This window comes from Lytechinus variegatus, chromosome 8 (assembly GCF_018143015.1).
Source record: "Lytechinus variegatus isolate NC3 chromosome 8, Lvar_3.0, whole genome shotgun sequence".
NCBI lineage: Eukaryota > Metazoa > Echinodermata > Echinoidea > Temnopleuroida > Toxopneustidae > Lytechinus > Lytechinus variegatus.
The window spans coordinates 1093064-1118864 of NC_054747.1; the positions used below are offsets into that span (position 1 = coordinate 1093064).

General features: G+C 36.9%; 1 protein-coding gene across 3 annotated transcripts; it reads right to left on the reverse strand.

Moving 5' to 3' along the window:
• Nucleotides 1-366: 366 nt before the first annotated feature.
• Nucleotides 367-25466, reverse strand: LOC121419784. Of its 3 annotated transcripts, none has more exons than XM_041614235.1 (7): nucleotides 25276-25466; nucleotides 19099-19182; nucleotides 14832-15002; nucleotides 10598-10759; nucleotides 8968-9046; nucleotides 3093-3163; nucleotides 367-1238 (listed from the first exon to the last, which is right to left on the reverse strand). In XM_041614235.1, exons 1-7 carry the CDS (start codon nucleotides 25346-25348, stop codon nucleotides 961-963), a joined length of 918 nt encoding a protein of 305 aa, XP_041470169.1. In that variant the 5' UTR covers nucleotides 25349-25466; the 3' UTR covers nucleotides 367-960. The 3 variants fall into 3 exon arrangements, with proteins under 3 accessions (XP_041470169.1, XP_041470168.1, XP_041470170.1); XM_041614234.1 differs by lacking the exon at nucleotides 25276-25466 and adding an exon at nucleotides 20968-21192; XM_041614236.1 differs by lacking the exons at nucleotides 14832-15002; nucleotides 25276-25466 and adding an exon at nucleotides 20968-21192.
• Nucleotides 25467-25801: the final 335 nt, after the last annotated feature.

Here is a 25801-nt window from a genome sequence, read left to right on the forward strand (position 1 = left end):
AATCATTGATTTGAATTATTTCTCTTACAATATACATGAATACGAGTAATTTGCAAAGGGTTTGTTGGCAGTTTCGATAAGGGATTTTTTCTCTTGGATTTTTTAAATGTTTGAATGAAAAATCCCAGAGGGGAATTTTCTCTACTCACTGGGAATTCCCTATGGAATATTCCTTCATAGGCCTATGTATGATAGAATTAAGTTCAGATACATGATTCCTCAAATTTATTTCTAATTGTCCATTTTTACTGGATTTTAATTACAAAATATGTGGTTAAGAACAATATTATGGGTGAAATGTATAATATCAATATTGATGTCATTGTAAGAGTAAGGGGGGGATAATTACCCTTTTTTTTTGAAGGAACTTTTAAAAAATAAAAATAATAAAAAAAATCCGATTTTTTTTTTTTTAAATAAAAAAAATCGCCAACCCTGTTTCTCCTACGGGTATAGATATGATGAGATACAAGATCTTTTCACCTCATCATCTCTCGAACGCGATGTACACACGATGGGCCCGTTGCATACAAAAAAAAATTACCTGAGAAAACTCAGGTTGTTTTCATTGGAGTTTTTGCCCAGTGTTAAAGTTAATGTCAGAAATCAGACTAACCTTAGTTGTCAGTTTTTACCAAAGTTTTCTCAGGTAAAAAGATTTATGCAACAGGCCTAAGATCTTTTTATCTAATCATCTTTCCCAAAATTTGTAAACACGACAAGGTGATTATCTGAACATCTTGGGTGGCACGTTTGAGCTTCCATAATATCGAAATATGAAATGCCATGGTAAATGAATGGATTGTACAAACTGCCAGAATTTGCAAATAACATCAAAGTATATCAAGACAAAACTAAGCGTAACCTACGTGCTTGTACGTAACCTTAATAAGTACACAATGTACTGACTAGTATACAAATTCATCCACCCCGACGTGATGTGGCATGTGTAGGAACTATTTACATTATCTTACATTTGTGACCCTCGGGCTTGACTACGGGTTCCTTCTCTTTTCGCCAGCGGAAGGTGATGGTATCATCGGCTCGCTTGATGCAGGCTTCCAGGATCTTGAGAAGAGCAATGTGTTTCTTAGAACCCATCTCGTGGTTCGAAGCTGTGTAGTTCTCAATGAAGAATAGACTGTTCTTCTCCATACCAGCTCTGGTGATGTCGTCAACGATCTCATACTGGTTCAAAATGCTGTTAGCGAAGGTCACAACCATAATCGGATACGAGCCTGCAGGATGATGATGATGATGACAATGGTGGTGATGAAGATGACGGTAATAAGTGGTGTTGATGACAGTTTTGATGAAGATAATATTAGTGGTGATGATGATAACGATGATGATCGTGATGATGATAATGAAAGTGTTATTGAATTCGGTGATGATGATAGCGAAAGTGGTGAGGGTGGGGAGGATTGTAAAAAAAAGATAATGGTGATATATAAATAGCATTTAGTACACTCTTAATTCCAATCATGATTTAAATAATTTCAGATCGACTGTGTTTAGTGACCAGCAGAGTTTCGTATTCATTCTAAATCTTTAGGATTAACTTTCAAATCTCAAAAGATTTAAATTCAAATGTTTTAGATTTATATTCAAATCTACAAGTTTGAAGCTAAATCTAATATTCGGCTGGTCAGTATTCACAGCCGATCTGGATTTATTTGAAAGGTAAATGCCAGTTGTGGTAACGATATCAAGAATCCAATGAAATGTCCACCGAAGTGTCTGTTTGTAAAAATATGTGCCAAAGTATTCTGTAAGAAATTGTGTAATTTCTGAGAAATTAGCAAATAAGCACAGGATTCCGGTCAAGCGTCGGGCCGACATTCAAAGCAATAGTAATACATTATCCCACGTGTGCTTATCTACATGTATGTTGGTGATCTTTAGTGTGAACATTTTTCAGCGCAGATTTCAAAATTTAACAAAATTCGGTTTATGTAACTGTACCAAATCTAGAACCTCAATGATATACTGACAATTAACCCTAGTTTTACAGACTTTCTAATGAAATCAGTGGTTACTGTAGTAGTTCGAGTAATAGTCTATATGGTATATGAGACGTACAGGCATGACTGTAGCAGAAACAGTCGGTGTCGGTGTAGTATTATATTTTACGCAACTTCTGAAGGTTTTCATGGCGAAAAAGACTAGTGTAGGTTTTATGACACATGTATCTTTTACCCTTTTTATACATGCTTAAATTTCCTTAACCCCGTACTATAGGTGGGGCTAACTTGCCACTTATCCCCACCTATACGGGGTTAAGCTTAGCCCACATTCTTTTTACACAGCATTTGCGCAAATTGGGCTAACCCCACCTTTAGTACGGGATTATTTGGCCCTGCATAAGGGCAGGGTTATCCCAGCAATTGCGGTGCTAAGAGCAATGTTACGGGGTTAAGATCGCTAGTGTAAAACGGAAGTGGACCAAGCGCTCCCAATCATGCCCCGCAACAGAGCCGGCTCTGTTGTCTAATCAGAGGTAAGCATAATGAATATTCATGAACAGCAAACACGGCAATGAGAAAAAGTGCGCTATAAGTCAGCGAGTTGGAATTCGTGTTTTAATACTTTCCTCATCGACGCTCGTGAATATTAATGAACTACCACTAATCCGGGGCTAGCGAGTTTCGTGTGTGAAAAGCAAGCATCCTTATCCGGGGTTAGCAAAAACAATTTGGCATGTGTAAAAAGCAAAAAAAAAAAGAAAAAAATAACGGGGTTAAGGATAGTTTGGGGTTCGCGACGGTCCAAGGCTTAGAAAATCCTGTGTAAAAAAGGTATATCTATTGGGCAAATGTTGGCCCTGAAAAGGACGACTCAATCTTCACGTTTTGACATGCACGGCAACTTGACAGAGTATACAATACCTCCTTTTACAAACTTTACTGATTAACCTGAAGACGACAAGAACACACGTGTCGAAACGTCGAGTTTGGTTGGTTCTTTTCAGGACTAATATTTGCCCAAGAAAAAGACAAGGTGCGTCGTGAAACCTACTGCACTATATTTTACGTGTTAAAAATAGAAAACAAAGTAATGTTAATACCCTTTTTTTAGATAAGAGAACTTACCGAACTCTTGCCTGATTCTTGGTACAAGTGACGATAGGAAGTTACCACAATGTTCTATTCCAGTAACAGAGCTAGGAAACAAAATACAAATAAAATGATGGTGATAATTTTTGTGGTGACACAGCGCACTCGATGCGATTTACTATTCGGGAAAACCAGGAGCCTGCCCCAAGCGCATGTGCATATAGAAAGTATTTGCACACGACGCAGGACGAATCTAAAGACACAGCATATGTATTGAAAATGCAAGTCAAATCACAATGAACAACTGGAATGTCTTTGTCGAAAATTGATGAATAGGAACAAAAGCTTTGTTTGGCGTTTCGGAGCTGAAAAATTGCAAATATGTTGTTTGCCTCCAGTCCAGGAAGAAATTGCTGTTTCAATTCATCAACCATCGACAAAGATTTCAATGTTATGAAAGGCACTTGACAATACATTCTCTGTGTTCACGGAAGTGGAATGCCTAGTGGTTGCGAAAGCTTCCTAATCAGGTGAGTAACGTAAGTCCCTACATCGCACCTAAATCTTAGAATTAAAAACTGTTCATTATCACAAAAAATATATACATGTAATGCATGCTAAGTAGTTCAAAATACCATGAGTGCATACATTTAAAATTTCTTGCGTGTTTTTATATTTCATCGAGGCCGCAGGCATAGTTGAAATAAACGCACAAGAGAAATTTGAAATTCATGTATACGAATGGTATTGTAAACTCCTAAAAAACAAGTTTGAAAATCTGACTTTGATCGATAATCTCTCCTAGACTATAGTAAATACCAATGTGTAATTAATTTTAATTTTAAATTTGCAGAATGACACATTTTTGAAAATCACTGTTTTTTCCGTGGTGATGAGTGAGTTTCACATCAGTTTGAGTAAATATCAATGTGTAACTAATATCAATGAACAGATCATTTGATTTCCTTTAAAACGATACCCTACATGATGTGATTATCGTTCACATGGAGGTGCGGTGCCTTGAAATGTTGGGCGAGGTCAAAATCCAAAATTTACAAAATGACACAATATTGAATGTCACCGTTCTTTTTTCAGTGGTGATGAGTGAGTTTCTCAGCGTTTTTTCTTATTATTCTCATGCATCTTAACATCAACATTAACATGAATCAATCACACCTCTGCACAAGCAAACACAAAAATAACCAAACAAACAAGCATGCATGGGTATTTCAAACCACGCCTCAAACCATGTTATCTCACAAAACTATCTCTACAGAACCGCCCGCCCATGACAAAAGGGAGTATGGGACAATTTTTTCAAAATTCACTTTTTCATCCCAAACTGTTTTAATAGTCATGTTACACAACCTACACCATATTGCATCCCCCTTAATACCATAATTAATGAGTAATTAAGATATTAAAAAGGAAGTATCTTGGGTTTTCAGAGTTAAACCCACCACAGAAGGGAGTATGGGACAAGAGCGAGTTAAAGGTGGCTTACAATCTCAGCTTATCCCCTGAACAAACAAGAGTAGGAAGCCTGAATGCACAGACACAATACCATCTTTACATACTTGTAATGAAGAGCTCAGCTGTCTTGTTTGCAAAGAAAAACACATGACAGATGGAAGCAGAGCTTGAGTTCAATGCTACTTTATGCATTGCTTGATTATTTAGCTTTTTCCTGAACCATGACTTGTATGCAGTGCATATTAATTATAATAGGTTGATACAATTAATATATAAATAATTTTAAAATCTCTATCATACTGGATTTTATGAAGACGGTTCTATGTGGTACTTGCACTATGCAGTACCAATCGACTTCATCATACGATTTGGAAATTGGTCTCTCGTTTCCATGGCAATTATTAAACTACCAACCCCCTATTTCTATATCAAGAGTTTTCAATAATTACACTGTTGTAGTTCTCTGCTTGAAAAATAGTGAGAAATACAGCAGACCAAATACACGATATATACATGTGTCCATGAACAAAATACATATTTACATATTTATGATTGAGGGTAGCCAACAGTTACCATTGATATTTTAAAAACATGTTAAAAATGTTGTCTTTTGTTTTGGGGTTAAGAAATATTGCTGTTTGAGCATTTTCCCACAAAAAGGAGACCCATTTTGAATATTTGCTTCCTTTTGTCATGGTTAAAGACTGGGAGTAACTTCAGGAAACCCAGTACAAAAGGAAGTATGGGACATGTTTTCGTAAAATATGCCGGGCACCCACAAAATTCATAAGTGGTCAAATAGTACACCGGACTGACTACAAAACTGGTACAACAGCTTTGGATCAAATTCAAACACTTCTTTGGGCTGTTGAAAAAACACGTTTTGCTTCATAAAATGAAATCACTGTAATGTCCCATACTTCCTTCTGTCATGGGTGGGCAGAGAAGCAGGGGCTTGATTTGAATGGATTTTCATCTGTATTGACATCTCAGACAAAAGAATCGATTTCTGTATTGACCCTTCATGACTATTTCTGCTCGTTTTGCAGCTTTTCAAAAGAGGGGAACACTTCTGTCTTGAAATTGTATATATATTAAAAATATATCTTAACTTACTGAACTAAAAAATGTACTGTCACAAGGCATTACAATTCGATTCGATTCATTACGCTCAGTAAAAAAAAACGAAGTTGTAATACAACACAAAAAGCAATATTCATTTAGTTAATGTAATGAAAAAATACATCATTCTATTAAAACTTGTACACAGTCAAGCTACCGTGCAGAAATTGCTGTTATATGCCACGATCGTGGCCATACACCGGATTACGTAATTGCAAAAGAGTGCAATTAACCAATCTGAAACCTTCTCTCATACAACCCATCTCATAAAATTCATTTATGAAACTGGTCGGTAGAGTGCATTTGATGATGATATACACTACTCAAAAAAAGTTAAGGACCACTTTTTAAAACGTATATATTTTTTTATACAAGGTGTTTTATTTCTGGAAATACCTCAGTACAACTGTCCTGAATGTCCTTAAACACACTGTAATCAATTTCACGCATGGGTGGTTTCAGTTGTTGCACACTGTCGCTCTCATCACTGCACATCCTGAAAAGTGGTTTCACAGGGGTATCAACTATCGACATGAAGAGGAAAAAACGAATGTCTGAGTGTCTTTCAGGCAGCCTAGTATCGCGTATGACCTCCTCCTGCAGCAATAACGGCTTCACAGCGCTGTCTCATGGAGCTAATGAGGTGATTAATGTCTCTGACGACCAGTGCATCCCATGCAGCCTCCAGAGCCACACCCAGCTGCTGCAGTCCAAGTGGATGGGCTTCGAGCTGCTGGATACTTCTCCCCATCATCCCCATCATGTCCCAGACGTGCTCTGTCGGGTTCAAGTCTGGGAACCTTGCTGGCCATTCCATACGCTCAATTCCATGGCCCTCAAGGAACTCGGTCACCACCCTAGCTCGGTGGGGACGGGCATTGTCATCCATCAAAATGAAGTTTTCACCCACATTTTCAGCAAATGGCACCACAATAGGTTCGAGGACTTCATCCCTGTACCTCATTGCTCTCCCTGGGACCACGTAGAGACGAGTACGGTTGTCATAGGTGATGCCTCCCCCATAACGGTCATGTTCTGCAATACAGGGGTCAGCAAATCTCTCTCCTGGTCGCCTCCAGACTCTCAAACGTCCATTGTTGTGGTCAAGGGAAAATCTGCTCTCATCTGTGAACAGAACTCTACGCCATTGCTGTCTGGTCCATCTGACATGCTGCCGAGCCCAGTTGAGATGAATTCTTCTGTGAGCAGGGGTGAGTAGGACACACTGAGCTGGCCGTCTGGCATTCAAATTTGCTCTGTGAAGTCGGTTACGGATTGTTTGAGTGTAAACAATCACTCCAGTTGCTGCAGTGAAGTCATTATTGAGGCGGCGTGCACTGTGAAACCGGTTGCGGAGACTGAGATTCGTCAAGTAGCGATCATCTCTAGGGGTTGTTGAAACTGGTCGGCCACTACGGGGTCTCTCAGAGTATAGCCCTGTCTCTCGGTGTCTTTCACTTGCTCTGCTAATGACACTGCGTGACACGCCCATCACTCTGGCTACTCTTCGCTGACTGAGGCCAGCTTCGAGCATCCCTAGGGCTCTGGCTACATCTGTTTCACTTAGGTGGTGTCTTGTCATTGCTGTTGTAGGCAATTTGTTGATTCTAAAGACAGTAATTGCTTTGGAAGCCACTTTTATACGGGCCCACTGCAATGATGTGAGAAACATCGTGAAAGAACTGCATGTTTGAAATTGATTTCATTGTGTTTGAGGATATTCAGGACACCTGTATCCTGGCATTACTGTTGTCAGCAATTTGTTGATTGTAAAGACTAAAGACAGAAAATGCTTTTGAATCCACTTTTGTACCACTTCACAATGGGCCCGCTTTTCAGGATATGCAATGATGTGAGAGACATCATGCAACAACTGAAACCAATGCCCGTCCCCACCGAGCTAGGGTGGTGACCGAGTTCCTTGAGGGCCATGGAATTGAGCGTATGGAATGGCCAGCGAGGTTCCCGGACTTGAACCCGACAGAGCACGTCTGGGACATGATGGAGATGATGGGGAGAAGTATCCAGCAGCTCGAAGACCATCCACTTGGACTGCAGCAGCTGGGTGTGGCTCTGGAGGCTGCATGGGATGCACTGGTCGTCAGAGACATTAATCACCTCATTAGCTCCATGAGACAGCGCTGTGAAGCCGTTATTGCAGCAGGAGGAGGTCATACGCGATACTAGGCTGCCTGAAAGACACTCAGACATTCATTTTTCCTCTTCATGTCGATAGTTGATACCCCTGTGAACCCACTTTTCAGGATGTGCAGTGATGAGAGCGACAGTGTGCAACAACTGAAACCACCCATGCGTGAAATTGATTACAGCGTGTCTAAGGACATTCAGGACAGTTGTACTGAGGTATTTCCAGAAATAAAACACCTTGTATAAAAAAATTATATACGTTTTAAAAAGTGGTCCTTAACTTTTTTTGAGTAGTGTAATGTGTTCAAATCACTCCACGTTGTTTAGCCTGGTTGCGACATAAAAAAGGGAGATTTTTTCAGGCCCGTCATTTCAAATAGAAACAAAACTAAATTAAATGGGGTGCGTTAGGCTGGAAAAACTACCGTGTTTACACGCTGCAAGAAAAAAGCCGATTCAACTGGCATCGGCTGTCGGTGCAGAATCTGCAATTTTGCACCACCAAAGTAGTAGGTTCAGAACTGCGAGCCGATGCAGAATCAGCATTTTTTCTACGTGTAAACAGAAAGCCGATTCTGCATCGGCAATTGGGGCGTATTTTATTCACTGTACTATTATGACTTACAAGGATCCAGCGTTGTCTTTATTTTGACGTATATTATTGGTGCGCAGATCATCAATTTTTTTTTGCCACGCGAGCCGATTTTTCTGCACCGCGAGCTGTGACAGCGTGTAAACGCAAGATGCAAGATAAACCAAAAGCCGATTTTGCAACGGCTTTTGATTTTGAACCAATAGCCGATCACGTGTAAACAAATAAACAGAGCAACACATTAACTTTCTGAAAACAGAATTCCAAAACTCCTGTGGAAACGCTGTCAATGTATTTCGGCGGAATGAGCGACCGGAGTGCCATTAATGTCATTTCATTTCTCTCTTTCTTATATAGGCCTACATGTAATTTCCACACACACCCACCCACACACGCCCTACAATCAATGTAGGTCTTCACCCATCCACATTACTCACCCTCACACAAACAGACACTCACACGAATACACCCACAATCATAAACGAAAGCACGCATCTGCACATGTGCACCCACACGCACATAAATAAAAAACAGAATGAAAAGACATCCCACACACCCATGTCCATAATTACGTACTTGTATTTCAGGATAAAGATAGGACAGTCGATCCTCTCTCCAGTATTCTGACAATGAGGGTTGATTCCTCGCTTTCCAGCTAATGGGAAGTGTTCGAGTAAACAAAATAAAATTGTTATTACCGGTTATTACAGTTGTTTTGTTGCTTCACAAACTATCAAACAAACTAACAATAACTTATAGTCGGGTTGACTTTGTTCATATTTTGAAGAAATTAGAAACGATATATTTTGGAAAGGTAATTAATATAATTAATGATCAGGATAACAATGTTTCCATTTGTACCGAGAACTATACGGCCACCCTCTTGCATATTACAAAATGGCAGCCAAGTACATGGTTTTCGACAAAATATTGGATTCTAAACCACTTCATGAACATTATTTAATAAAAAATAAGATAATAGGGACTTGAATTTGCAAAATTATCTTGAAAATTCAAATATTACCCTTGGTAAAGTATTAAAACCACATGATGAAAGTTCATTGACCCCATATGATTTTTGACCTTGAGCATATGACATGAAACTCATGCAAGATACTCAGTGAAACCTTATAACTGCTATACACTTTTTAGTTAAGATGGCTTTGTCAAAACCATAATCTTCTAATCGATACCCCAATGTGGTCAAAGTTCATTGACCCATGATGACCTCTGACCTTGATCATTGTACCTGAAACACATCCCAAATGATAAGAAACGGCATACACGACATATACGACGTGGAATTACCCAAGCATCATATGAATCCAGTGTCAACATATTTCATGCGGAAATGAAACTTTAACACCATTTTACCTTTTGACCCCTTTATGGACTTTGACCCCATCACCCTCATCATCCCACAAGTGACATAAGCCAAGGATGATGCAGAAATAAATGAGAGTAATTTGAACAAACACTTGACCTTTTGACTCCTAGATGACCGCATCATCCTCATAGACACACATGTGGTATTACCTTAGGATCATATAAATCAAGTGTGGGCATAGTTTATGCAGAAAAAAATTAGAGGAAGGTGCACAAAAACTTTAACATTATCATTTTACCTTTTGACCCAGATATGACCTTTGACCTTATCATCCTCGCAGACATTCATGTAGTATTACCCACGGATCAAATGCGCCAAGTATGAGAGAAAGTTAAACAAAAACTTTAAAATTTTCGAACAGTCTAACGGACTAACTGATCAACAGGAAGCGTGATTACTTACAGGTCTCAACCGAACTTCGTTTACTCGAGACAAAAAAGCCCCCCCAAAAAAAAAAAATCATCACAAGGATTTTATTTCTGAAATAAAGTTTATTATTTTTTGTCAATATAGTCCTTAATGTCAGAAATATTGGCTTATTGCGAAAAGTATTATTCAAGGTTACTTAGACACAGATATATGATCGAAAAACTCTGATTCTCGTCGGCCATTTTGTAACTTAAAAGATGGCAGCTACATATAGGTCACATTGCAAATGCAAACATTGTAATACTGATTCTTTATACCACAACCTTCCCCAAAAATGACAATTTTCAATTCGAGTCTCCCCCAAATCGAAGGGGGATGGATTAAATCCGCCGGTGGGGTAAACACTATCAATATAAGCAGAAGACATGTAAAAGATGCATAATACTCAACTGATTTCATCCATGACATCAGAAACTCTGAAAGTACTCAGATCAGATAGCCCACGTGTATCGAAAGTTATTACTTGATCGGTTAGTATAGCCGGATCTCGAAACATAGTCTCGCCTCCTGGCCATACCGTATTGCTCTCGATGTAGACTTGCTCCCATGCACCTTTATAATGAAGCGAACAAATTTGCACCTTGTTAATTTAGTACTATTACTTTACTCTAAATATGCAAACATTCGCTTGATTTTTTTGCTATTTGCAAGTTCTCGCATCAATAGCAACACAATATTAGATCGCGTGCAAAATTCTTGTGAATACTACATTCATGACATTTATGGTAGTGTAGCAGATGTTTCGATCACCACAAGGTGCAGGCGACACCATTTCGTAAGTTTGGAAAAAAAAATCGTACTTTCACCATGAATTCGTTCTTGTAGGATACATAGTAAGAAATTGATACCTGGATGTATTTTTGAAAATTGAATCCATATAGACCATTATTTTGATGGAAATCAAGAATTTATTATTGGGCAAAGGTTCCCTTACGGAGTGCAGTAATGTAATAATCTGTCTAGATGCGCGTTGCTTGACTGTTGCTTCAATATAACGAAGGCGTTTTAAAGCTCTACGACGACTCCAACATAGCTCTAAAAACTCCTCCCAAATCGGAGATATCTTTGTACCCCCAGTAGCAACTAGAATTTTGCATACTAACAGCGGATCTAATATCTCCCGTTGCGGTTGCGAAAGTACATCATACAGCTTGCGTTGCTGGATATTTTGTTACGGAGGGACTAAAGGTGCGTTCATGGGCCACTTATTTTTACCATAGAATCCTGATTCAAATCATGATTCTGAAAAATCACGATTGCGTTTAGTCAAAAAGTGAAAATAAACTTCTCTCAAATCATGAAATTGAAACACGGAAAAAGGGAGAGACGTTTCTGTAGAATCACGAACGAAACAGGTCAATCGTCACTTGAATCACGATTATATGACGTCACTGTGTTGAGCTATTTTCGGTTTGACTCTTGCCAAGCTCAAGGCCCCCACTATGCTCAGTGTATGTACATAGGAGCAATACATGTACATGTTCGAGTTCTGTTTTGGTCATCGCATCGTCCACTGCTTTTCATTTGTTATCATATCTTCAACTTCAAGTTCTAGTAAATGAACTAACTGGACAGACAATGATCTCAGTTGTTGTTGAGTGACATTGTCAATCTAGTAATAAATTGGATCTACGCTGTAATTTACTTCCGAACACCATTTTCGAAAAACCGATAGGACGAATAGAAGTATAAACAAAATGAGGTATGACTGAACTCTGGAAGCAAAATATTGATTTCTCGAGATCCAAAACACGTGCAAACTGCGCACTGTGGTGCTCACTTGATGGGCCAGAATCCTAGGAGAAACATCAATTAGAACGAAGGTCGTCTAAACGCTGATTTTGTGGTATTGTGATTCATGTTTGTGTTTTGACTCATGATTCAAATCATAATTCTGGCTTGAGGTCGCATAAACGCAGTGTCCTACGCCCTCGAGTAAAAGTGTCTTTGAGCTTTGAAATTAACCAATTAGAAGTTCTTTGGGTCGAGACCTTGACACATCTGAGTACGTTGAACCTGTTTAAGAAAAATCAACTTAAATTTTATTAGATTTTACAGTATAGTACAGAATTGTATGCGGTAGATGAAAAAGTCTTTCGTATAGCTATTTGTTTTTTAACCCTATCTAGGCCGGGGTATTTTGGGAGTTCCTATGGCCGGGGGGGGGGGGGCCTCCCAGGCCCCCCCCCTAAGATCTCGGCCGTCGACCGCGCGATCGCACCGAAATTTGGCACGCGAGTTGCCTGGGACATAATCTACAAGATTGTATAGTAATTTATTTCATGCGAATCGCTATTAAGTGATTATGCTAATTTATGCGTAATTAGTATGCGAAATCATACTTTTTCCTCTAACTCCCTAAATAGAGCTCCAAATGTACTAATTTTTGGTATAGAAACTCTTTGTGGTGTCCTTAGCAAGTGTACATGAAAAGAATTGTGATATCAAATCATTTTCATATGTATTATATTGTTTTTTGCAATTTCTTATGTATTTCTTTGTTTTTTTGACCTTTTGTTTTTCATTGTTTTTTCAATGAAATTTGTTGGGGACTCTTCTGTGATCATAAAAAGCATAAAATGAATACATTTAGACTAGCAAAACTAAAAATAATCATACATTTATGAATTTTGGTTGAAAACACAATTTGCATTGATTTTGTACACAAAATCACGTTTTTGAGCAGTTTTCGGTCTGACATGCACTTACATAATGTTGCGTAATTTCAGAACCACGTACCCAGGTGACGCAAAATTGGTCTCAAAAGTTGTGCAAGACTTGAAAGTACAAAGTCAGCGAGCGGCGTGGTAAAAAAAAATCGCACGGCGAAAATATCGCGCGATACGTTGAGGGGGGCCTCGGAGGCCCCCCCCCCCCGGCCTAGATAGGGTTAAGGCTAGCAGCACCTGTATTTTTCTTCACATGTGGTGGGAGATGACAAAATCATAATCTAAAAAAATTACATTTCTATTAAAATTCTGAGAAGTACAATAAATGTCGCAATTTTTTAAATCCACATCATTTTCAGCAAAATTTGCAAGCTTGTGTTCTTAAGCGGGGTAAACATTAAAATATGTACTTGCTTTTTGGAATGACACTTTTGTTGGGGAAAGTGTGGTATTTAAGACACCAAAAAAGAGAGGGCCAAAGGCTTTGTAACTATGTGAGGAAAAGTTCCAAAGCACTCTATCATTATTTGTTATAAAATAACACATCGAATCTGCAGTTAGAATGTAGATCATGTGACAATTACATGAAATAGGTATAAGTGGATTTTTCCCCTTGATCTTCCTTCTAATGAAATATTAGAGGTGTTATTTGAAGCTAGCTAGCTGAATTATCCATGGAACCGTTTTTTAATACCTCTACGATTATGACGAATATGACGCCGAGTTTGAATAAACGGAATAGCAGATTGAGATACTTCCTCACATGGATACAAGACCTTTTGGACGAGTTTGACGTTTTAAAAAGCTAATTTTCTCCAACAAAAGTGTTGATAATTTAGAAACAAGCACATAAACCCATATGATGTCTATACCTCTTTAGTATAGTTTCCTATACATCTTTGCAAATTTTGGTGAAAATTACATGGGTTTTGAGAAAAGTGCAGCATTTGTTTTACTTCGCAAATTTGTAACAGAAATTTCGAATTTTTGGGAAAAGTTGTTCTTTTTGCAACAATTTAAAGATCTGAAGGTGTTGCCAGCCTTAAAGGGGCAATCGGATAGCAATATGAATGGATTATCTATCTTATACATACATGCAATTTCGAATTATACTGTGAAATTTGATGAAATGTACATAGATTTTGAATGAGTAATATAATCATGTTTACACCCAGCATAGTGATCCTGTGAGGTTTTAAATTGTCCAACCTTGTGAATGAGAATATCCGAAGAAGTTCGAAAGCAAAAAGTCAAGCAGAGAGCCCATGTTATATTTTGCATATTTTTGGAATATTTAGGCGCTGAGGTACTTTTGTGCAAAAGTTTGTGACAACGACATGAATTTAATTTTAATTGTGGCACGTCCTTAATTCATGTTGCTTCACATTAAAAAATAAAAGAAGAATGTGCACATTCAAATATTCAAATATATGTAAAAAAAAATGAGCAAGCATACATTAATGAAAACACAGTGTCCCACGGTTTATGGCAAAGTGTTCATTGTGGAAAAACATGCAAGAATACTTTCACACTGTTCAATTAGAGCATTTCTACTGTGCGAATGTCATATTCACATATAATCGACCACGTGAACAGTCACACTGTCGAGGTGTCCACAGTGTGAAAATATCTTCGCACTGTTTAATTTGTGCATTTTAACAGTTTGCATAATATTCTTACTGTGTGAAGACACTGTGATCAAACTGTCTGGCACTGTGTTCTTTTCATCAGGTTAATGTCACAATATATTGATAAAATGAAGATTAAAAAGACATTTCTGCTAGAATATAAAAGTCGATTTCACAACGTAAGGCGGGATTTTGCGAATCAACCTGTTTTTTTTATTTAAATGTTTTTTTTTTTTTTTGGGGGGGGGGACGGATGATGCCATGAAGGTTTGTGGATCTTAAGCTAATGTGAGGAAACGCAATATGCTTTTATGGAAGTCTTCAAACCTTTGTAGGCAAAGTGCATAGAGTTGAGAAAAGTACTCTTGCCCGAGTCTTGCACCCCGAAGACACCTAGTCTAACCTTGGATGGTCTTATGCAGCTAGTCCCTGCATCTCTGATAGTCCAATTACCAGGTCGGTAATCTTGGATCTTTTTACGGAGTCGTCGAATTTCAGCTGGCAAGCGTAAAACATGAATTTAAAAAAAATGTCAAAAAATTCGAACAGTTGTCACTGATATTATGCATTGTATTGCTTATGAAACATAATTATTAGATTTTTAATAAACATTTGATTGTAATCTATTCGAGCCCTTAGGACCCAGCAAAAACCAGATTATTCAGTGTATACAAGGTTGTATGCAATTTACACAGTTGCGCTTATTCCCATTGCTCGCTCTGCTCTCACTACTATACGGCGTGGCATGATAGTAATAATAATGCTACTAATAATATAATGATATACAGTTCTTGTATAGTGCATATCACACTTATGAATAATGTCTCTATGCGCTTCCAAAGTACCTGCATATTATTACCCCAGGTGTAGCTTGGCAGTCGTAATTACTAAAATTACATCGCACGCGCATTTCTAGGAATAAATTCCTGCCAGGTACCGATTTACCTCACCTGGGTAGAGTGCAGCACAATGTGGATAAATTTCTTGCCGAAGGCATAACGAGGACGTTTGGTGCAAGATGAGTTTTTTAATCAGTCAAAGTCAGGTAATTAGGCGAAAAAGGACTGACAATTATTAATTTTCCAGCTGAATAAACCTGTGGTATTCAGCAAAATGGAGGCTAAATTTCAAGAGGGAGTTTCATAATGTTTTTTTTTTCAACCGATCAAAATGTAACACGGTGGCCAATATTGGGCCTCTATGCTATTTTTTTAACACAATGGCGTACAGATAGGGGAAAAACAAAAATTCACGACCAAGAAAAAAAAGGAAAAAAAGAAGACAAAGGAAAAGAGAAGGGTGAAATATGATATCATTTTCTGAAATTTATGTAAAAATCTATCACAAAATTGGATTTTGTAATAAAAGGTCGACATTTTTGCTTGCTGGCTTCATTCGCAACTTTTTATAATCGATTTTTGTGCCATATCTAGCCCGCTCGAAATTACTGATTACGCCACTGCCCTGATATGACATCTTGATAGATTTACAAAGCACGGAAATTCCCAGTGCCGTTCATAGAGCGCGGAGTAGTCTAATGGTTCTGACTCTCCGAGGGTCATGGATTCGAATCACAGTGTCGTCATTATTCATTGATTGATTCATTGATTCATTTATTTCCACACTTCATAAAAAAAAACAATACAGAGTAAAGATAGTATTACAAAATACAGTACAATATATTCCAGTGCATAAAGAAAACATACACTACACAAAACAATAAACCAAAATCTGAACAATACTTAAATCAGACAAGAAGAGAAACAGTAAATGTAAATGTGGGGGACCATTTAAAAAGTTAAAAACTTATAACATAATCCCAATTTTGTAAATAATAGTTTGAATTTTGCAGAGAAAGACTAGGAAAAAAAAAAAATGAATTGAGGTATCTTAGTCTAGGAAAAACCGAAATTAAAGTTTTTGCAGAAGAAATGTTTTTAGTTTATATTTAAATACATGAAGGGATAGAGAACTTTTGACATCTTCAGGGAGACTGTTCCAGAATAAAGGACCATTATGAATTATTGACTTTCGGGATAAGGATAATTTCCCACATGATACACGGTAATCAGATTTTCTTCTAGTATCATAATTGTGAATATCAGAATTTTTACAAAATAAAGGATCAAAATTTATTGGTAGTAATTTCTTAAAGTATAAATACATAAAGATACCAAGATTGTAACTATATAATTCATACACAGGCAATATTTTAAACTTAAGAAAGAGTGGAGCAGTGTGAGCTCTGAAACCAGAATAAGATATCATTCTGATTACTCTTTTTGTAAAACTAATGTTCTTTCTAATAAATATTTATTTGAAGACCCCCAAACAATAATTCCATAATTGAGATATGATAAAATTAAAGTGTTATAAAGCATTAAGAGAATATTTTGTGGGACAAAATCGCGTAATCTATTTAAAACACCTATATTTCTAGAAATGAGGGAGTTTAACTTGTTAACATGACTTTTCCATTTCAAATTATCATCAATGTGGATTCCAAGAAATTTTACACTCTCCACCCTTTCTACTTCAGTATCATTAATATATAATTTAACGGATTTTTTTATCTACATTATTTCTACTGATGATCATAAAATTTGTTTTCTGAATATTCAAAACTAAGTTATTAACAGAGAACCATTCCTGTACTTTATTAAGTTCAATATTCATATTTTGTTGTAAATAACCTATGTCACTGTGGCTAAAAAAATATATATTTGTATCGTCAGCAAAAAGAACAAATTTTAATAAATTAGAACAGAGATGAAGATCATTAACATATATAAGGAAAAGAAGAGGACCGAGGATTGAACCCTGCGGTACGCCTATTGATACTTTCTTGAACTCAGAATGACATGAATTATAAAGAACACATTGCTTTCTATTACTTAAATAATTATGTATTAATTTAAGGGCAATACCTCGTATTCCATAAAAAAGATAATTTACTAAGCAATATGTCATGGTTAATACAATCAAATGCCTTTTTTAGATCAATGAACACTCCAAACGTTATTTTGTTATTCTCATAAGCATTTATAATGTCATTTAAAGAATCTATCAGAGCATGAGATGTACAATGTTTTTCTCTAAATCCAAATTGTTTTTGATAAAGTATATGATTATTGTTAAAATATGTAATTAGCCTAGTATAAATACATTTCTCCAGCATTTTGGAGAAACATGATAATAAAGAAATTGGTCTATAATTTGAGAAAACATTTTTTGGACCAGATTTATATACAGGAATAACTTGTGATATTTTACAACTATCAGGAAATATACCTTCTTGAATACATAAATTGAAAATAAAGCATAATGGTTTACATAAAATATGAATTATCCTTTTTACAACAGCATTGTCAACACCATCAATTCCTGGGGCTTTTCCATTCTGTAAACAATTGGCAATGTTAATAATTTCCTTTTCAGTAATTGGTTTGAGAAATAAAGAACAAGGCAGGGTGTTTTTCAGGTAAAAACTTTAATCAATATTACCTCTTGCAATGTTGTTTGTGATAGTATGTCCAACATTGGTAAAATATTCATTAAATGCAAGTGCAATGTCTTTTTCATTTCTGATTTCTATTTCATTATTTCTAAAAACTAAGTTATTATCAGAGGTTTCAGGTTTCTGTTTGTTTAATAAACCATTTATAACTTTCCATGTTTATTTCACTTCCATCAAACAAAATCAAAGTGTATACCATATATAAACATAAATATTTGTATCCGTAGCAAAAAAAATAATAGTACATATGTTGTAAAAAAAAACCATTTGGGCAACACATTGTAGGTTTTAAATATGTATACTATTTTTTAATAGAAATTAAATTAACATGGAAATGGAGGGACCCACTAACTTTGTATGTGCCTTGTTTTTGTTTTTTATGATGAATGGAATAAATGCTATCAAATCCATCAAATGAAAATGTCGTGTTTTCTATCAACAAAAAATTATCCAAATTATGCTGCAATCGACCCAGGATCTTTGAATAGGTACTTACCAGGTTTGATTAATTAAATGCACTAAGCGCTGCTGATGAGGCGGCAGATCCTGTTAATATAATAGTCGTTGCGATTTGTATCATCAGGGGCCCGTCTTACAAAGAGTTGCGATTGATCCTATCAATCGCAACTATGGACGGCCAGCAACATCAACATATAAAATGCGTGTTTGTTCAAAAAGAATGTCTAGAAATGATGTATACTTATAAATTCATCAATCTCTTGACAATTCGGTGTGTTCTCCTTTCTTTACAATGGACTTTTTTTTTCAAATTTCCTGTAGAAAGTTATGACACTGTTGGATTTCCATATAGTTTTGACTGATAGGATCAATCGTATCTCTTTGTAAGACGGGGCCCTGGTATTAAGCAAGTGATATAAAACTGTACGCATGACGATTATTATGGTTATTATCACCATCATTGTTATCATCATTATTAGCATTTTTTTTATTACTATTAACCTAATTACTATCAATGTCATTATTAATACGTCTTATAATCATGTATTTTACAAATGCAACTGCGTTATATATTGATAGGTCTAGTGGATTGGAAAATGAGAAGAATATACTACAAACCTGTGTTGTTCATATACCAAGCGACTGCAAATGGAGCGAACACAACGAGAACCGACAATACTACTTTGAAAACCGTTTCACTTCCTGAAAGAAATCAAATCATAATTATGTGCAAATGACCCCGAGTTGAAAGCGTAACTTAAAGGTCAAGTCCACCTCAGAAAAATGTTGATTTGAATCAATGGAGAAAAATCAAACAAGCACAATGCTGAAAATTTCATCAGAATCGGATGTAAAATAAGAAAATTATGACATTTCAAACTTTCGCTTATTTTCAACAAAATAGTTATATGAACGAGCCAGTAACATTCAAATGAGAGAGTCGATGATGTCACTAACTCACTATTTCTTTTGTTTTTTTATTGTTTGAATTATACAATATTTCAATTTTTACGAATTTGACGATTGGGACCTCCTTGCCTGAAGCACAAAATGTTAAAATAATGGAATTCCACTTGTTCAGGGAGGAATGAAACTTCATTTCACATGACAATGACGAGAAAACAACATTTCATATTTCATATAATAAAATACAAAAGAAATAGTGATTGAGTGATGTCATCAACTCTCTCATTTGGATGTAACTGGCTCGGTCATATAACTATTTTGTTAAAAATAAGTGAAACTTTAAAATGCCAAAACTTTCTTATTTTACATCCGATTTTGATGAAATTTTCAGTGTTATGCCTGTTGAATTTTTCTCTTTTTATTCAAATCAAGTTTTTGTTGGGGTGGACTTGTCCTTTAAAGAAGAAGTTCATTATGACGATAAGCTGTTTTAATGAAACCATATTATTTTATTTGTGAGAACCTCATGGAAATCCATCAACGATTGAAATCGTACTGAATAGTCTCTGTGACGTCATATGCGAGCAGCTCTCCCGTAGCACGAAATAAGGAACATGATAAAGAATTTTTCTTTTAAAAGACAGCGTGAAATGATGTTACTAGCGATATACATGTATCCACTGCAAGAATCTATTAAGCACTTTTACCTTTAAACAAAAAAGAAAATTTGGGGAATATATGTCCCAGAATATACAAGATGAAATTTTCGTCTGTGACGTCATAAAATAAAAGAAAATTACGATAACTTATTTGTTTTAATTTCAATACTGAAATTTTAACAGAGGTTAATTTTTTGAGATGTCACCATATCTCTGAAGTATATGGACCTAGTTAATGAACCTTGAACATACAAGTTATCAAGTATCACCGATCGTCTTGCCTAAGGTTTGGTCGCATGATTAAGTTCGAAGATCACACAACGTCAATGAACTTTCACCAGTTGAGAGAGAGCTAGCCCGGGGGGGGGGCACTCAGTATATAATGCATAGTGGGTATGTGCCGCGGAGGGGACCCCCATTTTCACACTCAAATTTCCGTTCCAAGGCATAGCATTTTTGCCTTGTTGAGAAAAAGAACAAAGAAAGCCGCTCCAAGGCATAGCATTTTCTTCTTATCGAGAAAAAAGAAGAGGGAAATCCGCTCCAAAGCTTCGCATATTTTTCGTTACGCCGCTCCGATCGCATTCAATGAGTCGTATTTTTGTGAAAAGCGGCCGCAGAGCTCCCCCGGCGGAGGCCGCGCTAGTTGCATCATGCACGTATGACCGTTCCGTTCCATAGGGATGCATACGCACTCACACGTTGGCGATCCGTTCCAAGGACCCCCGTTTTCACAAACATTTGTCGTTCCGAAGCCCGTTCCGAGAACCCTCCTTTTTACAATAAGCCCGCTCCAAGGCCCCCGTTTTTCGTCTCGCCCGCGGCACACCCCCACCACATATTTGGTCGCGTGCAGCCCCCCCCCCCCCCCCGGGGAGCTAGCTTCAGGTACACCAGAGTATGATGTGTGGGTTTTACTTACCCGTTATAACGGAGCCTAACAAAGAAACGGCGATCATTCCAATCAAATATTTCTTCACAAGTTGTTCATCCATATCCCCTTTTGTGGTTGATATATATCACTTGCGCAGAAAATTACTTAAAAAGGTGTGACCTTGAAATCAGCAGAAAGAATAGATGTTGCGCACTCATGTGCAGAGAAGTGTGATTTGTTATGGTAATTGTGCTTGGTTCAGTACAGCCTGTTGGCGATGGGGAATCCCCGAGCTTTTTGACTCATGACCTTGCTGTCAGACTCACTTCCGGAAGTTGTTCTGAATTTATTGTGTTAGACCTTCGACGTCTTTCAGAACTCTATGCAAGTTCAATACAAACAATGCTAACAAATGGATGCATTTTAATACTTTGACAATTTAAGTAAAATAAAGCGATTTTATTATTGTCTGCAAATGAACCTGAATACCCATAATGCACTGGGGAGTACGTTATCCAGCTCATAATTAATGTTGTCATGGGATTCCCCGATGTTCTACGTACGAATCATTAAGTCAACATCGGCTGTCATAATATAATAGTTGCGCACTATTGATCGGAACGAAATGGTATGAACCAAACGGCATTAGACGACACGGTTATCTGACGAAATGGCATAGGACGTAGAGGCAAATCACACTCAATTCATCTTTATTCCATTACCAGAGGCTGATCCAGCTCCGGCCAAGAGGGGGGGGGGGGGGGGGGAGGCTGTATTTTTTTACCCATATTTTCCCCGATCGGCCACTAAAAGTTGATTTTGTTTGTTTCTTTGAAGGGGTTGTCTCAGTACCGTAATGAGCCAAATATGTTGAAGGGGGTCGATCCGGCATATCGCGTAAAATTGATAAGAAGTTGCGAGCGAGCGAGCAAAATTTTGGACATTTTAATCACTAAATCAAAGTTTGTTTTGACATAATACTTGACAAATTATCGGCCTATATTTCAAACTTATCCCTTTCCTTTTCTCCCCATTTTCTTGGTTGTGATTTTTTTATTTTTATTTATTTATTTTATTTATTTACTTTTTTTTTTTGGGGGGGGGCAAAACGCCGATGTCATAACAGTCACTTCTTAGCTGTATTCTTGTAAAACAACATGCAAAAGATGTAATAATCCCATAGCCCTATTTATAAAGTGCGATCTGATTTTTTTTTGGAATTTCATGTATGTTGAAATGCGTGTGCGCTGTAATCATATTAATTACGGCAGCCAAGCTACAGCTGGGGTAATAATATCCAAGTCCTTTGGAAGCGCATAGAGACATTATTCATAATTGTGATATGCGCTATACAAGAACTGTTTATTATTATTATTATTACGTTGTTCTGAAAATTGAATATTCTGGGCAATATTTATGAACCTGAACAAGATGCGTATGATCGAAGACGATTTGTGGACGATTTGTGGTTAGCCATAAGACAATACAAATATCAACTTTTATATATATTTTTTGACATTCTGACCTAAAAATTGACATTCTGACCTAAAAATTGACATTCTAAGCACTTTTTGAAAAAAAACCCAGTATATTAGGTATAAAACTAAACAATTCATTCGAGTGCGAGCGCGAGCGGAAACATTTGAGATTTCAGGCCTAAAAATGGGACACTCTATTCATTTTTTGTAAATCATGAAAAAAGATGGGTAATTCGGCATTTTCCAACATTAATAATGCGAGCACAAACTGAATGATTTTAGCTTTTTCAGCACGTTTTGAATAAAGATCAAGCTGCGTATCTCATAAACATGTGTGCGCGCGTTTTAGGGTTAGACAGCATCTGGGAATTCTGAATACATTTCATTTCTTTTTCATGAAAATCAATATGGTGACCGCGAGCGGAAAATATTTGATATTCCGGCATGGAAAGGGTGAATTTAAGCATCGGTATGAAAAGGGTGAATTTATGCACTATCTAACGCACTGTGTAGGGAAATTGTGAAGTGTATGTGGATAGCACTTAATAAATGATGCGAGTGCGAAGCGAGAGCTGATATTTTTATTATTATTTTGACCAAGGATCTGGACAGTCTAGGCATAAGAATATTTTGTCATATGAAAATCATGACTATCTTTCTATTCCTCTTTCTAAGCGCGATATGAAACTTGTCGATATTCCTTTCTGAAAAGGGGACAATTTAGTTACCAGGAATTCATTAAAATTTGTCGTCATATTTATTAATGTAAATGGAATAAGCCTAATGAGTGAGTGATAGTTGTTGACATTTGAAGCCTGAAAACTGGACACTTTAAGCACGTTTATAATCTTTAATAGGACTTATGAGTTAATATATTTTTAACTATTAATGCGAGCGCAAATCGCGAGACGATTTAAAAAAAAAACAAGTGGAATGCCTCTGGCCGTCTCACCTGCATCACGCGGTTCAATATAGCAGCAGTGCTGACTTTGAATACTACTCTAACTCGCACAAGATGTTCAGTGATACATGGTTACTCTTATGTCCACTTTTTATGAACGAGACCAATAAACTTACAGAGATATGATGGTTATTCAACAAAAACCCCAACATGGCCAAAGTTCATTGACCTTACATTACCTTTTACCTTGATCATGTGACCTGAAACTAGCACATGATGTTCAGTGATACTTGATTACTCTTATGTACAAGTTTCATGAATCAGATCCATAAACTTTCAAAGTTTTGATGGTAATTCAACAGATACACCCAATTCGGCCAAAGTTAATTGACATTTGACCTTGGTCCTGTGACCTGAAACGCGCACAGGATGTTCAGTGATATTTGATTACTCATATGTCCAAGTTTAATGAACTAGACTAATAAACTTTTAAAGTTATGATGGTAATTCAACAGATACCCCCGATTCGGCCAAAGTTCATTGACCCTAAATGACCTTTGACCTTACTCATGAGACCTGAAACTTGCGCAAAATATTCAGTGATGCTTGATTACTATTATGTCCAAGTTTCATGAATCAGATCCATAAACTTTCAAAGTTATGATGGGAATTCAACAGATATCCCCAATTCGGCCAAAGTTCATTGACCCTAAATGACCTTTGACCTTGGTCATGTGACATGAAACTCATGCAGGATGTTTAGTGATACTTGATTAACCTTATGTCCAAGTTTCATGAACTAGGTCCATATATTTTCTAAGTTATGATGACATTTCAAAAACTTAACCTCAGGTTAAGATTTCGATGTTGATTCCTCCAACATGGTCTAAGTTCATTGACCCTAAATGACCTTTGACCTTGGTCATGTGACATGAAACTGTAATAGGATATTCAGTAATACTTGATTAACCTTATGGCCAAGTTTCATGAACTAGGTCCATATACTTTCTAAGTTATGATGTCATTTCAAAAACTTAACCTCAGGTTAAGATTTGATGTTGACGCCGCCGCCGTCGGAAAAGCGGCGCCTATAGTCTCACTCTGCTTCGCAGGTGAGACAAAAAAAAATGGCATAAAAGGGGGATTTTAAGTAGTTTGTTACAAAAATAATATATAAAGAATATTATGGAGTAAACAAAGACAACATGTAGGCCTACTTAGCAAATCAAAGAATGCGAGCGCACAGCGCAAAAAGCTGCAAATGATATTCACACCAATAAACGGACATTTTACAGAGCACTTAAAAAATCAATTTGTAAATCAAACAAAATAAAAGCTTGATGTCCGAGATGAAATATGTTTCGTATATTGACTTCAAAACTTGTTATTTAAAGCTATATACATATCAGCCTATCGAGCAAGAAATGTATATCAACCAATAGGCTATGCAGGCGCGAAGTGCGAGTGCGAAGTGCACTACACGAATTGAATATGTTTACCCCCAAAAAGAAAACAATTCGGGGAATTTATGTCCCATAAAATAATAGATGACATGGTCGTCTGTGACGTCATAAAGTAAAAGAAAATAACGATAACTTGTTTTCTAAAATTTATGTTATTTTTCATCATACCTTCCCCAATATTTTTTTCTGCTTTTAGAATCAATTTAACATCAGGGTTAACTTACTTTGTCTAGACTGCATAGCAGAGGAGGAACTAAATGTAGGCGCCGTTATTACGACGTGATTACGACAATGGGGAAGGCTGCGTCGTCAATATTAAAATCTTAACAAAGATCAAGTTTTTGAGATGTCACCATAGCTTTGAACGTACAGTATATGGACCTACACAGAACATAAAAGTAAAGGTTTGGTCGCATGATTAGGTTCAAAGGTCACACAACGTCAATGAACTTTCACCAGTTTAGAGAGAGCTAGCTTCTGGTACACCAGAGTATGATGTGTGGGTTTTACTTACCCGTTATAACGCAGCCTAACAAAGAAACGGAGATCAATCCAATCAAACATTTCGTCACAAGTTGATCATCCATATCTCCTTTTATGGTTGATATATATCACTTGCGCAGAAAATTACTTAAAAAGGTGTGAACTTGAGATCAGCAGAAAGAATAGATGTTGCGCACTCATGTGCAGAGAAGTGTGATTTGTTATGGTAATTGTGCTTGGTTCAGTACAGCCTTTTGGCGATGGGGATCTCCGAGCTTTTTGACTCATGACCTTGCTGTCAGACTCACTTCCGGAAGTTGGTCTGTATAAATTGTGTTAGACCTTCGACGTCTTTCAGAAATCTATGCAAGTTCGATATAAACAATGCTAACAAATGGATGCATTTTAATACTTTGACCATTTAAGTAAAATAAAGCGCTTTGACTATATTGTCTGCAAATGAAACTGGATACCCATAATGCACTGGGAGAACATTTTCCAGCCCATAATTCATGTTGTCGCAGGATTCCCCGAATGTTCTGCTGCGAACGAGGAAG

Bases quoted from the DNA above. Each gene is read 5' to 3' on its own strand.
- LOC121419784 (XM_041614235.1), bottom strand. From the start codon at position 25,348: ATGGATGATCAACTTGTGACGAAATGTTTGATTGGATTGATCTCCGTT. The intron at 15,003-19,098 runs GTTTGTAGTATA...TACGCTTGCCAG, and splicing joins TTGGTATATGAACAACACAG to CTGAAATTCGACGACTCCGT. The intron at 10,760-14,831 runs GTTTGAAGACTT...TTCATTATAAAG, and splicing joins TATGCACTTTGCCTACAAAG to GTGCATGGGAGCAAGTCTAC.